The sequence below is a fragment of the Cyanistes caeruleus genome, chromosome 2, assembly GCF_971803275.1.
Source record: "Cyanistes caeruleus chromosome 2, bCyaCae1.hap1.1, whole genome shotgun sequence".
Taxonomy (NCBI): Eukaryota; Metazoa; Chordata; class Aves; order Passeriformes; family Paridae; genus Cyanistes; species Cyanistes caeruleus.
In genome coordinates, this window is record NC_141702.1 from 2339663 (window position 1) to 2352022 (window position 12360).

At 46.9% G+C, this 12360-nt stretch overlaps 1 protein-coding gene across 2 annotated transcripts in view; it reads right to left on the reverse strand.

The window, feature by feature from the left end:
* INTS9 (integrator complex subunit 9) overlaps window positions 1-12360 on the reverse strand; it is a 60356-nt gene that overhangs the window by 2463 nt on the left and 45533 nt on the right. For both annotated transcript variants that reach the window (XM_086875528.1, XM_086875527.1), the window contains 2 exons: window positions 11587-11754; window positions 965-1063 (listed from right to left, as the gene is read on the reverse strand). In XM_086875528.1, coding sequence (XP_086731654.1) covers window positions 965-1063; window positions 11587-11754 — 267 coding nt within the window. The remainder of the gene's footprint in view (window positions 1-964; window positions 1064-11586; window positions 11755-12360) is intronic.

A 12360-nucleotide genomic window follows, 5' to 3' on the forward strand; every position in this document is an offset into this window, starting at 1 on the left:
AGAAAGGGAAAAAAAAAAATTATCCTACTCTAAAGCAAGCAACAGGTTGGGAACAGGCAAATTCAGATAGAGGAACTAGTCAGGGAATGAGAATGTGGCTTAGTTCCAGCCATTTATGAGGATTCTGGCATTTTAAGCCCAGGTCTAAGTTTATTTGGCAGCAGGAATGGGTGGAGAAGGGAGTAAATGAACAACAGCAGCCTCAGCCCAATTCCATTGCAGCACTGCAGTGTTTCCAGAGCTGCTGAGGGTTTCCAGGGAAGCAGCTTGGGAAGAGGAGGGCAGCCTGTCTGCTGTGCTCTGACTGAAATCCTCACCCAGCCTTCACGTCCCTGACATTTCCACACTGGGCTCTCTTCCCAAGTGTCCTGGGCCCAGCCAGCTCTGCTGCCCAGTGTGGGAAGGGTTGTTCAGTGGGGCCCTGCAGCCTCATGGATCTGAGAGAAAGGGGACCAGGGCAGGTGCTGCTGAGCAGGTCCCTGGCCATCCCCTGCTCCTGCAGAGCACCCAGGAATTGCAGTGCCAGGCTGAAGGGGGTGGCAGGAAGGGAGTGGGCAGGGGTGTGCAGAGATGTGCAGCCTCCAGGGACACGGAAGGCAGACGGTCCCTTCCCAAGTCTGATGTCCCAGGTCATCTCTCTCCTCCAGCCCTTGGTCTGAGAGGTTGACTGATGCTGTTCCTGACTATGGAAGACAGCAGGATGATCTGTAGCCTCTCTTCAGGAATTATCTCACTTCCCCTTTTATCTCAGCCAGGCACATAGCCAAGGAAAAGAGGGCAGAGAGATTGATTTGCATCCCACTCCCTGCTCCGGCTGTAATTCCTCACCCGCACATGCCAGGGCAAAGCCTCTGCCAAGGGCTCTGCTCCAGTGGGAAGGAGCTGCAGGAGGGCTTGCTGGGGTCCTGGGTGGCAGCAAAAGCCAGAATAAGGATATTTTTCTCCCTTTCCTGTTAGACTGTACCTGCAGCACGTGCTTGTTGTCCTTAGTATGCAGCACAGCAGAAACTGTTGCCAAGGAAATACCAGGCTTGATCTCCAAGGGCACCAGGGAATCTGCAAGCTGAAGCAAAAGGAGATTTTGTTCAGCAAGTGATCAGCTCAAAACATGCATGAACCCAGCTGTGAGATAAATTGGCAGTGTGGTATTTTTAAACATGGGCTAATGAACTGTAAACACAAAGCCACTGATAGACTGAAGAGCTCCTCGGACCTGCCCAGCCTCCTTCCAGCTCCCAAAATTATGGATTTCACACCATGAGCAGAGCAGCACGAGGTTTGCAGGGAGCAGGGCTGGTCCCAAAAACCATAATAAGCACAGAGAACCCTTGTGTGAAGGGACAATTGTTTCATTAATAATTTCAGTGAGTAAAACTTGTGGTCTAATCCAGCATTATTATGTTTGTTATGCTGGTGGACAATGAAAAATCAAAGTGAGTTTCCTCTCAGTTCCTGACTGCAGAATATCTGGAATAAGAAGGGTTTGTCCTTAAAAACCCCAGTGTTTTCAGTCAACCCACAGTTGATTAGTTTGAAATTATTCCAACAGTGCTGCACAAAACCCTTCCCACAGCCTTTTATATAATTCTTCCCTGAAAGACATAAAATTTAGTCTTGGCTTGGAGTTTGGATCTAACAGTGCTGGCAGTGCCTGGAGTGGGCAGTGCTGCACCTGCTGAGACCAGTGGAAGTTGGCCAGTTCAGAAGCACCTCTTCCAGCAACTTTTCCAAAGGAATTCTGTGGAAAAACAGTGCTCATGAATGGAGAAAATGATTCCCTTTTTCCCTCCAAGGGAATTCAAGGTGCCTGGATGCCCAATCCTTTTGCCACGAAAGCACTGAGAGAGTTTTTCTCTTGGCTTAGGTGGTGGCAAAGTTATTTTAGTAAGTTCTGAAATCTCACCTGCCACTGTTAAAGATGCAGGAACATTTTGAGAGCAGCTCCCTGGAATAAAGCAGTTGGTGTGTTGGAAAAACACAGGCTGCATTAAAAATCCCTAAATTTTGTCTGTATTCAGCCTTGGTGAATCCTAGAAATCCAAATCTGATGGAGCAATTCAGCTCACTGTTACTCTGGGACTCTGTTCAAGATCTTTAAAGCAGGCAATTTGAATAAAGCCTTTATGGTTTGTTGTTGAAGGCAAAGAGAATGAAAATATAACAACAATCATGGCTTCAGATTTCTCCTGGGAGCTGAGAATAGCAGCACTTGCAGCAGGGAGTTCTGCTGCCTTGCCAGTGGTCGAAGGCACTTTCCATTCCAGCCACCTTCCCGAGGAGGATCGATACAAAACGAGCTCTGATGAAGAACAAAATGACAATTCCTGTGAAGAGGAAGATCCTTAAAGAACAGGGAGTGCCTTGGAACCGAAGTCTTCTCCTGTCACAGAAGTATTTTGCTATTAATATTTCTGCAGGCTTTAAACAGGCTAAATAGCAACACTTGGATTATTTACAGTCAGAAAGACAGTAGGACAGGCATTCATTTTTATTTCCTCCCCAGCTCACAGCCCTCTCCATGTGGCAGCCAATCCTTTTATTACAGAAACTCAGTGACCCAAACCAAAAAAGGTCATTTAATCACATCCAGTAATTCACCCACCAAGGCCAGGCAGCACTGCTCTACTCCTTTCAACTGACCTCCTGCACACACAAATCACAGAACTCCTCCAAAACGCTGGATTAAAGAAACCCTTTTCACAGAGGCAGCAAGTCTTGTCTGAACTCCAAGCTACAGCAACTCCACTGTTTCCCCTGACAAGTGGTTTGAAACTTTCATTCTCCTGGCAGCCAGGAAGCCGTGTCTCATTTCAAGGTTGAATTTGTCCAGCTTGCAGTGGCTGGCTCTTGTTGTGCCTTTGTGTGTGAGATTGAAAAGCCCCCCACCATGCAGGAATAAATGAGTCTTCCTTCCAGTCATTATCCCCAGCCCGAAGTCACACGCTGGCACCAGGAAAGCCACCAAAGCAGGGACACTGAGATCTAACACCACATTAATCAGTGCCCATGGATGAGCACTTGGACTGCCTTAGGATAAATTTGGGGGGGATGTGTGCACTGTTCCAGTTTTCCCTTGGGATGTTCTCCTGTGATCAGACCTGTCTGCCCACGCTAAACCAGAGGAAAGATATTTTTGCCATTAAGTCTCTCCTGCAGGGTTGCATTTTCCACCCCAAAAGGGGATTTGACACACAGCCTGTGGGCACAAACACTGCTGTTGGTCAAACTACAGATGTTGATAAAGAACAATGTGGGCTGAGTCACTCTTAAGACTCTCCTAAAGACTTCAGTGGGAACAATTCTCCCCAGGTTTGTCTTCAGTCAGCAGCCAAAAATCCTCTTGTTGGCAATGAGGGGCTCAGCAACCACTGAGAATGGGACCTGAAACTCCACAGTAAAAATAAATGAGGCTGAATAATCAGTGAATAAAATCAGGGCAGGCCCAGACTTTCAGCACACACCGTCTTGGTTCTGTGGAGGATTCTCCCAGGCACAGACACTGGGTGTAGAACAGTATTTTAACACCCCAGTTGAAGTAATTTCTTCTTAGATTTTTGGGACACCTCTCCAAACTCCTTCCTTTTCCCTTTTTACCTCTGGCTTACACTGGAGAGGTCACAGGAAGATTGACCCAGCAGGGAGAGGCAAAGTTTGGGCTGAGTGAGGTGATCTGGATATGGAGAACAAGCAGGAGCACAGCAAACTGACCAGCAGTTAAAATCCCTTGAACTTTTAGGATCTGAAATCACCAATGTGTACATTAGATTACAGCATGTGTATTTAGAAAGGGGCCCAGCTGTGTTTCTACATCATTAAATGTGTTTTCCAGATTTTCAAACTGCATAAATATGGGATTTCTGCATTAGAGGTGGGATCAAACCAGAGAAGCACACAGGAAACCCCAAACTGTGGATTTCTCTGGTAGTCCTGAGGTGGGGAAAGCACTGGTTAAAGGAAATATTCCCAGGCAATTCCTGGGCTGCTGCTGCAATTCCTGAAGGGTCATTCCTGAGCCTACTCCCAGTTTTCATTAACGACATCAGGACAGGAGTTTTCTGAAGGTCCCACTGAAGTTTGTAGAGCACCTTTAACAGAAAACAGGACCAGGCTGTGAGAGAGGAAAAACTCCAAGACTTCAGGAATTGGAGTGAGAAAACCAAGATGGAATTCAATAGCAGAAAATGAAGGCCAAGGATGGGGCTAATGCTGAGAATCTCTGCTGTGGGCTGGCTGCTGCTGCAAAGGACAGAGGTGAAGGGTTCAGGTTTATTAATCCATACCAGGAGAGTCTACAAATGTGACATGGCCACGAAAAAGCAAAATGCAAGCCCAGAAAGTATCAGGTAATTCTCTCTGAGATGAGCTATTACTCTTACATTTGGCCTGGCAAGATTTCATCTGAACTACTTGTAAATTGTGGGTAATTTCAGTTCAAGTAAGAAATTCTGAAGGGTAGGTTAGGACAGGAGGAGCTGCCTTGTAAGGGGAAACTAAATATCTTGGCTTCTTTAGCCTAGCAAAAAAAAAGAAAGCCAAAGGGAGAATTTGATGATTCTACATAAACACCACAGGGAAAATACCAACAAAAGGGAAAATGTATTTATGTTCAAACATGATGTTAGGAATAAATGTGTGCAGGCCAGCAGTGAATATGTGTAGGCTGGAAATTAGGATGTTTCTGGCCATCAGAGACAGTGGGGGCTTGAACAGCATCTACTGGGAACAGCAGGGGCAAAAGTCTCTGCAATTTGAAAGCCTACATATTTTGGAGGCACATTATAAACACTGCTGGTGACTGCAGCTGGGTTCTGGCCATGTAAACCCTGAGGGCACTTCCATTTCTAGGTGGGAATGATGGAATACAGCCTTGGAGCTTGCTGGGTATGAAACAATTCCCACCCAGATCCTAGCCCCTGAACAGGATGGAATCTGCATGGGACAGAAAAATATCCCCTGCCAATTATTAGAGAAGCCCAAGGATTTTTAGATCTGCCTGAGTTCAGAGGAAGCCCTGGAGATCACTCCTGCAGAAGTTTTTACAGTAACTGCTTGTCAGCAAAAACTGAATGGAGAACCTTCCTCATCCTCCACCCCTCCACTCCCCTGCTCCTCACACACACCAAATCCAGTTTCTGGGTGCAGGGAAGCATCTTTAACAGGACAAAAATTGCTCCAAGGCTGTGCAGGGGCCTTGCTGCAAACAGGGAGGCTCTGTACAGTCAGTATTGTAAGCAGAATTAAAACCACGGTCTTTGCCATGTCACTTAAATTTGGATGGTGGTGTCAGGAGAGAAGGATAATTTCCCTCACCTCTTACTTCCTTGCCTCCTCTTATACCTTAATTTTTAAAGTAATTTAGTTACAAATTAATTAATTAGTTAAGCACCAGGAGCTCTGATGGCCAGGCCCTTGTAACCAGACACAGGAGGAGTCTCCAACAGATCCAGCCTTGGTTTCACAGCCCCTGCTAAACCAGGGGACAAGTGCAGGAATTCTGCAGCTGTCAGATCCTTCAGAGGGACAAAAAAATGTGGGGTCAAGCACATGGGGTGAGGGGGGAATTGAAATGTGCCTGTGGATTCATGACCAGCAGGCACAGGGAACGAGGCACAGGCACGCTGCAGGTGGGATGGAAATTGGGGAATTTTGCTAATGAGACCTAAAGGAACAAAGGCTTTTCCACCAGAGAACATCCCAGAAATGAAGGGCATCTGTAGAATCATTAGTGGGTGAACTGAGTCAGGTCTTGTCGGGCTTTCAGCCTCACATTTGACACAATCCAAGGGTTTTAATTCAGCTGCTGAGTTAACCCAAACTTCACAGAGCTGTCGCTCGCTGGGGGTCTCCCACAGCTCCCTCTGGAGCAGATTTTAAAGTCTCATTAACTTCAGTGGATAAAGAATCATACCATGAACACCTAAAGATTTTGCTATCATCAGTTGCAAAAGCCCAGATCTTGGCTTTGGGTTTCCACAGAGCCAACATCCAGTGAAGAAATAAAAGAAGCAGCAGTCTGCAGTTTTGAGCAATGAATTCAAGCTCTTGTTTTCCATGGGCATGTTCCACCTGCAGCTACTGGACCAGGGCTCCACATCAGCAGGAGGAACCTCATCCCCAAAACCTCGACCCCAAACCAGAAACACACCAACCAACCACCAGGGAATAATCCTGGGTGGGATTCCAAGCACCAGAACCCACTCCAACCACTCAGCACTAATTCTAACCACTGGCTTTTTGCCAACCCTGTGCCAAAAAAAGCAGTTTAAGGAGTATTTTAGGAGTGTAATGTAGGAGATTTATGGCTGTTTAATTAAGCTCTTCCCCAGGAGCCTGGGAGCAGGCAGGGAACAGTTGTCTGAGGAACTTACAAAGGATGGTGGAAAACAGAACCCGCAGAAGCAGAAATTATGCTTGTATTTGAATGAAAAATGACAGGTAGGGGAAGCAAGGACATGAAATATCTTCAAAGTAAAGGCAGTAAAGCTTGCAGATGCAAGAGATGAGTCATTTGAAAGACATAAAAATTGCATAAATCAAAATATTCAAAATATAGTAACCATTTTATGGGTCAGAATGTCAAGTCAGGATGGGATGTTGTTGTTGAAGCTGACTGGGAAGAGAGAGCTGAGTGCCTGGCTAGAAAAGTGTTACCTTACAGCCAGCCATCAAAAATGAAAGGAAAAACAAAGCTAGACATTAATACAGGCAGGCAAAGGCAGGCTGGAAGCAGAAAAGCAAATCTGAGTTCCACCTGACTAAAAAAGACAACCTGGGGGTAAGACCAACCACAGAAAAGGTACAGCAAAAAAAAAAAGGCAAAGGAAATGAAAGATAACACATTCCAACCCACAAAAGAGAGGAGGAGGGAGGAGAACTCTCTCAGGCTGAATGGCTGGGACAGAAGAGACACCAGAGTGAGGTGGGAGACATTTTTAAGGAGAAAATAAAGGCTGCACTGAGCTCTGCTGATGTAAGTCAGGGGAATTTATCAGCACTGGTTCTGGATCTGTGCGAGGAAAGTGGGTAAAAACTGGGAAAGAGCAGTTTTGGTAGAATGTCAAAAGGTGAGGTCCAGCTTGGAGAGAGACTCCAGGCAATTCTGCAGTGAGCTGGGGCAGGACTGAGCAGCAGAAGCAAACAGGTTGTATTTCATTTAAACAGGCTGTATTTCATTTAAATAGGTTGTATTTCATTTAAACAGGCTGTATTTCATTCACTTTTTTTGAGGCTACAGCCCATTGAACCCAGGGGGAATAGTCAGGGAAAAAGGAACACAGAGGTCAGAGACTGGATAATGTGGGGTCACCAAAATGAGCTGAGAGTGGGAAGAAGGACAGAATTCAAAACTCCTTAGTCCCTGAAACACAGAAGAAAGTTGTAAAGGTCAGGTAAAAGCAAGGAAAAAGAGCCAAGACAAAAGTTCCATAATTAAAATGGCTGATTTCCTAATTCTTTCTGCAGTATTTTCTGGTAATTTCACTTGGTGTCAGGCTGTGCCTTGTACACTGACACTCTCCTGACTGGGCTGTGTCCTGAGGAACACAAAATTGAGTATTTGGAAAGCACAGAGCCCTCAGTGAAGTGTCTGCTGCCGGCAGCGAGTGATCCGCACCATTGTTTGGCTGTAATTAAACTGGAGGCACTTTATTTGCTCAGACACTACTGTTTAATTTTATCTGTTTGCTCCAGAAGGTGTTTTCCATTTTCCCACCTTTCTCCCGTGAGCAGACAATGCCTAACCAATTTCCAGGAAGCAATCTTTTTTATTATTATTATTTTATTTTTTTTTTTAAGTGAAAGGCAGGTGCTGAGAAGAAATTATTTGAAGTGTAAAGGTTTGCACAGTCCCTGGGAGAGCCATTCCAGCCTGATGCCTTGGGACTGTTAAAAACTCTCTCCAAACAAAGGCTGCTGTGAGTGTAAATCTCATTATCATACAACAGGCCTGCCTGACCTGCCTTTGCTCCTCGGTGAAGCGATTGAAATATAGACAAGGTCCAGCAGTAAAAGTAAATTTCTATTAGTCTGGCAGGATCTGAATCACTGCAAGTTTTGGGAAAGGAAATTTCACTCTACCACAGCATCAGCCTGCACTGAGTGGAGCCACGCTGAGCCAACCCTTTGGTTTTCCAAAGCTGGAAGAATCCAGGCAGAAGTTTGAGCTGGGAAAAGGACTGGGGATGTCAGAAAAGGGCCCTGATCAGGATTTCATTGCAGCAGCTGTTTTTTTATGAGACTTTCAGGTTTACTTCACAAACAAATCCCAGTCCTGCAGCAGATCTAGCAATTACTGGTTTTTCCAAGGTGGATTTCATCATTCCATTTCAGGCTAACATGGTTTTGACAAATAACAAGCCATTGCAAGGTTTCTAGGAGCTATAAAATGCCCTTTTCAATTGTCACTTGAGCCTGCACAGAACCCCAGGGCTAGTGGGAGCCCATATTAAACAAATGCCCTTTCCTTGCAGTACAGAAATTCCTATATTCAGGAACCCTAAACTACTGAAAAGGGAACATTAAGCAGGAAATACTCCCACACCAGGGAGCCCCATCCATCACGTCTGAAATCTGTCTTGCACAACCCACTCAGCAGAAGGGGAAGCTGCATCCATTTTTTACCAGGACCATGTAGTTCCCTTAAAAAGAAGGAGCAAGATCCTCTTTTGGAGGATGATTTGCATACCTTGGAGCTGGGGAATGGCATCCTGTTAACAGCCCTGAAGCACAGCCTTGCTCTCAGAAGCCTTTTCAGGAGCATCACTACAGACCAAGCAGCTTTTGCAGCGAGCTGTGAAGAGCAGCTTTGGAATCAGGGAAATCCCAGAATGGATTGAGTTGGGAGCAACTTAAATTTCATCCAGTTCCACCCCCTGCCATGGGCAGGGACACCTCCCACTATCCCAGGTTGCTCCAAGCCCATCCAACCTTGCCTTGGACACCTCCAGGGATCCAGGGACAACCACAGCTTCTCTGAGCACCCTGTTCCAGAGCCTGCCCACCCTCACAGGGAACAGTTTGTCCCCAGTATCCCATCTAACCCCGTTCTGTGACAGTAGGACGCTATTCCCCCCCTGTCCTGGCACTCCAGCTCTTGTCCAAAGTCTCTCTCCAGCTTTCCTGGAGTCCCCTTCAGGTGCTGAAAGGCCAATGAACAACCAGCCTGAAGAATCCCTGGATATGGACAATCACAAGATGTTTCTCCTCTCTGAGCATGGACAGCTCTGAAATTAGGACTCCTGTGTGAATTTAACTGGATGATATTTGTTAGGGGAGGAGAAAAAAAGGCCATTTCTGTCCTACTTCCAGATTTCTGCTGGATGTCTCCAAGTTAAGGGGAACGCAGTAGAACCCAGCTCGCTTTTCCCAGGTAGGTGAATGCCACATTCCCTACAGAACATCCTCCCTCCCAGCAGTTTAGGGAAGTTCAGGGAGAGCTGGAATCCAGCCCCTTCAGAAGCTGACACAAGGGACAGGCTCTCATACAAAGGCTCAGTTCCACCTCAGTTTAGGTGGAAACCCAAGGCTCCAGTGAATTTGAATCATTGGTGAGCCCCAGGCTGGCTCCCTGCACTCTGAACCCAGGATTGGTTTCATGCTGGTGAACTGAAGCCATGTTTCACCAGCATGAAACCAATCCTGAGCTCAGGATTCTTTCAGTCCTAGGTTTAATGGGATCCAATAAAGATGCAAATTTCCCAAACAATTAAATATACATTTATATTTAATGCAGCTCCATGATGGAGCTGCAGCCAAGCATATTTTGTAATGAAAGCCTTCTCCTTGTCTCCAAGCAGTGGGCTGGGCAGGCTCCTCACAGAAATGGTGTGAAATGGTGGCAGTGGCTGTTGTGGGCTGGCTGAAGGGATTTGTTATGTGGGTCCCACTTCTGCTCTTCATATTTGGCTCAACTAAAGGATGTTTCCTCCTTCTACACTCCAATGAAAAGTCACTCAATATTCCAGTTTCCAAAGGGCAGTAATGCCTGCTTGCAAAAAGCCACTGTCACCTTTGATCCAAGGGCACATTTGTGCTGATTGCATTGTCAAAAAATATTTTAAGCTGGTGTCTGTCAAAATATGGGTCACCCTGTGTAATATGGGTACATTTGGATTTGACTTATGCGGTTAATAAATCATTAATAGATGTTATGGGGATAAGTAATCCACATTTTAGATGGCTACAAGCAATCCATTAACCTGCTGGGCTCCTGCAGCCTCTAGGAATTAACCATTTATGGAAATTGTTGGAATACAAATGAGCCTTTCACTGCTTCTTTACCATGACTGAAAACTGATCCTTAATGGGGAGGGTATTTCTAACAGCAGGTGAATTTGGGGAAGGAGAAAGACAACTCCTGGCTGCTAATTCCTTGATTTTCTGGATCCTTTCCATGGTCCTGGGGCATTAGTTCAAACTGTTGTGCCTAAAACTTCCACATATTTAAAGTGGAGGTGACTGGTTGCTTCACTCACGGCAGAGATCGCGGTTTGTCTTGTGGGATAGGATTTTCTTGCAAAGGAAAACTCGCCTGAACACAGTTTTTGCTTGCTCACAATCACAGGATCATGGAATGGTTTGGATTGGAAGGAACCTTAAAGTTCATCCCACTCCAATCCTGACACTGTCCACTGTCCCAGGTTGATCCAGCCTGGCCCTGGACACTCCCAGGGATCCAAGGACAGCCACAGCTTCTCTGGGAATTCCAGTCCAGCCCCTCCCCACCCTCCCAGCCAGGAATTCCTTCCCAAGATCCCACCCTAATCTCCCCTTCCCCAGTGGGAAGCCATTCCCTGTGTCCTGTCCCTCCATCCCTTACCCAAGTCCCTCTCCAGCTCTCCTGGAGCCCCTTCAGGCACTGGAAGGGTCTCTGAGGTCTCCAGGCTGAACAGCTCTCTCAGCCAGACAATGTTTTTTTTTCAGTTCCCATTAGTTTACAGGATGAAATTATCTCTCAAAAATGCATCTTTCCTAGCTCTCCAGTTGACAGAATGTGCTTTACATGATGAGAGTCAACTGTAAATCCCAGCCACAAGACATCTTTAGGACAAATACCTTTAGTTCTGAGGCTGCATCTCCAGTCCTGAGGACTGGGACTCTCGTGACAAGAGGGACACTGAGGGGCTGGAGCATGTCCAGGGCAGGGAACGGAGCTGGGGAAGGGGCTGGAGCACCAGGAGAGGCTGAGGGAGCTGGGAAAGGAGCTCAGCCTGGAGAAAAGGAGGCTCAGGGGGCCCTTCTGGCTCTGCACAGCTCCCTGACAGGAGGGGACAGCCGGGGGGGTCGGGCTCTGCTTCCAGGGAACAGGGACAGGAGGAGAGGCAACGGCCTCGAGTAGCACCAGAGAAGGTTTAGGCTGGATACTGGAACAACTCCATGGAAAGGAAGGTGGAGGAGTCCCCACCCCTGCAAGTGGCACCTGAGGCCAACCAACAGCGGTGGCACTGGCTGACAGCTCAACTCCACGACCTTAAAGACCTTTCCCAACCACAACAACTCTGCGATTCCATTCCAGCAGCTGCTGAGCTGGAATTTGGCTACAAGAACCAATCAAGAACCCCCCCGAGCCCGTGCCCTGCAGGGACTCACGTCGGGCATGATCTCGATCTTCTCGTAGCGGCGCTTGTAGGGCAGCGTGAGCACCTCGGCGCGGCGGTAGGACATGGCCGGGGGCTGGCAGTCGATCATCAGGTCCGTGCGGTGGGACTGCGTGGGAGGGGGCTGCGTGTACTGCTCGGGGCACACCACGTGCAGGGGCTGCAAAAGAGCAGTGGAATTCCCATCAGCACAGCAGGGAACTGATCCAGGAGCAGGGAGCCGCCCGGAATTTGTGTCCTTAATCGTTACTTTGATGTCGTACTTGCCGCAAGGAGAGGAAAAATCAAAATATCAAACCGCTTTTTACTATCAAATCCTTTCCAGATAAACTGGAAGGAAATGGCAGCAGTGGTGGAGACCATCCCAATGTGAGGCTGCACAAACTTTGGCTGTCAATAATCAAGAACAAACTCAAAAAAACAACTCCTGGAGTTTTCCAGAAAAAATGTTAACGAAGCATAAACAGGCTGGTTGCCACTGCAGGGTTTAAGGAAGCCAAATGAGAAGTGGTTCTGCAAGCTGCCCTGGAGACAGCACAACACATCTTGTGGATGTGGCTTTTCCACTAACATGGAAAGAGATGTCAAATTTTAGTACAAAAATCAGGGTGGGCCACAAAAGCACCAGAATCAAGGGGGAACAGCAGATACTACAATAATCCTCTTTTTCTTAGGCCGTTCCTAAAGCAGAGCTCAATTCTGTGTCCTCTTGGTGGAAAAAAAAGGATCTGGGTGTTTTCTCCCTTTTTGTTGAATGCAACATTTG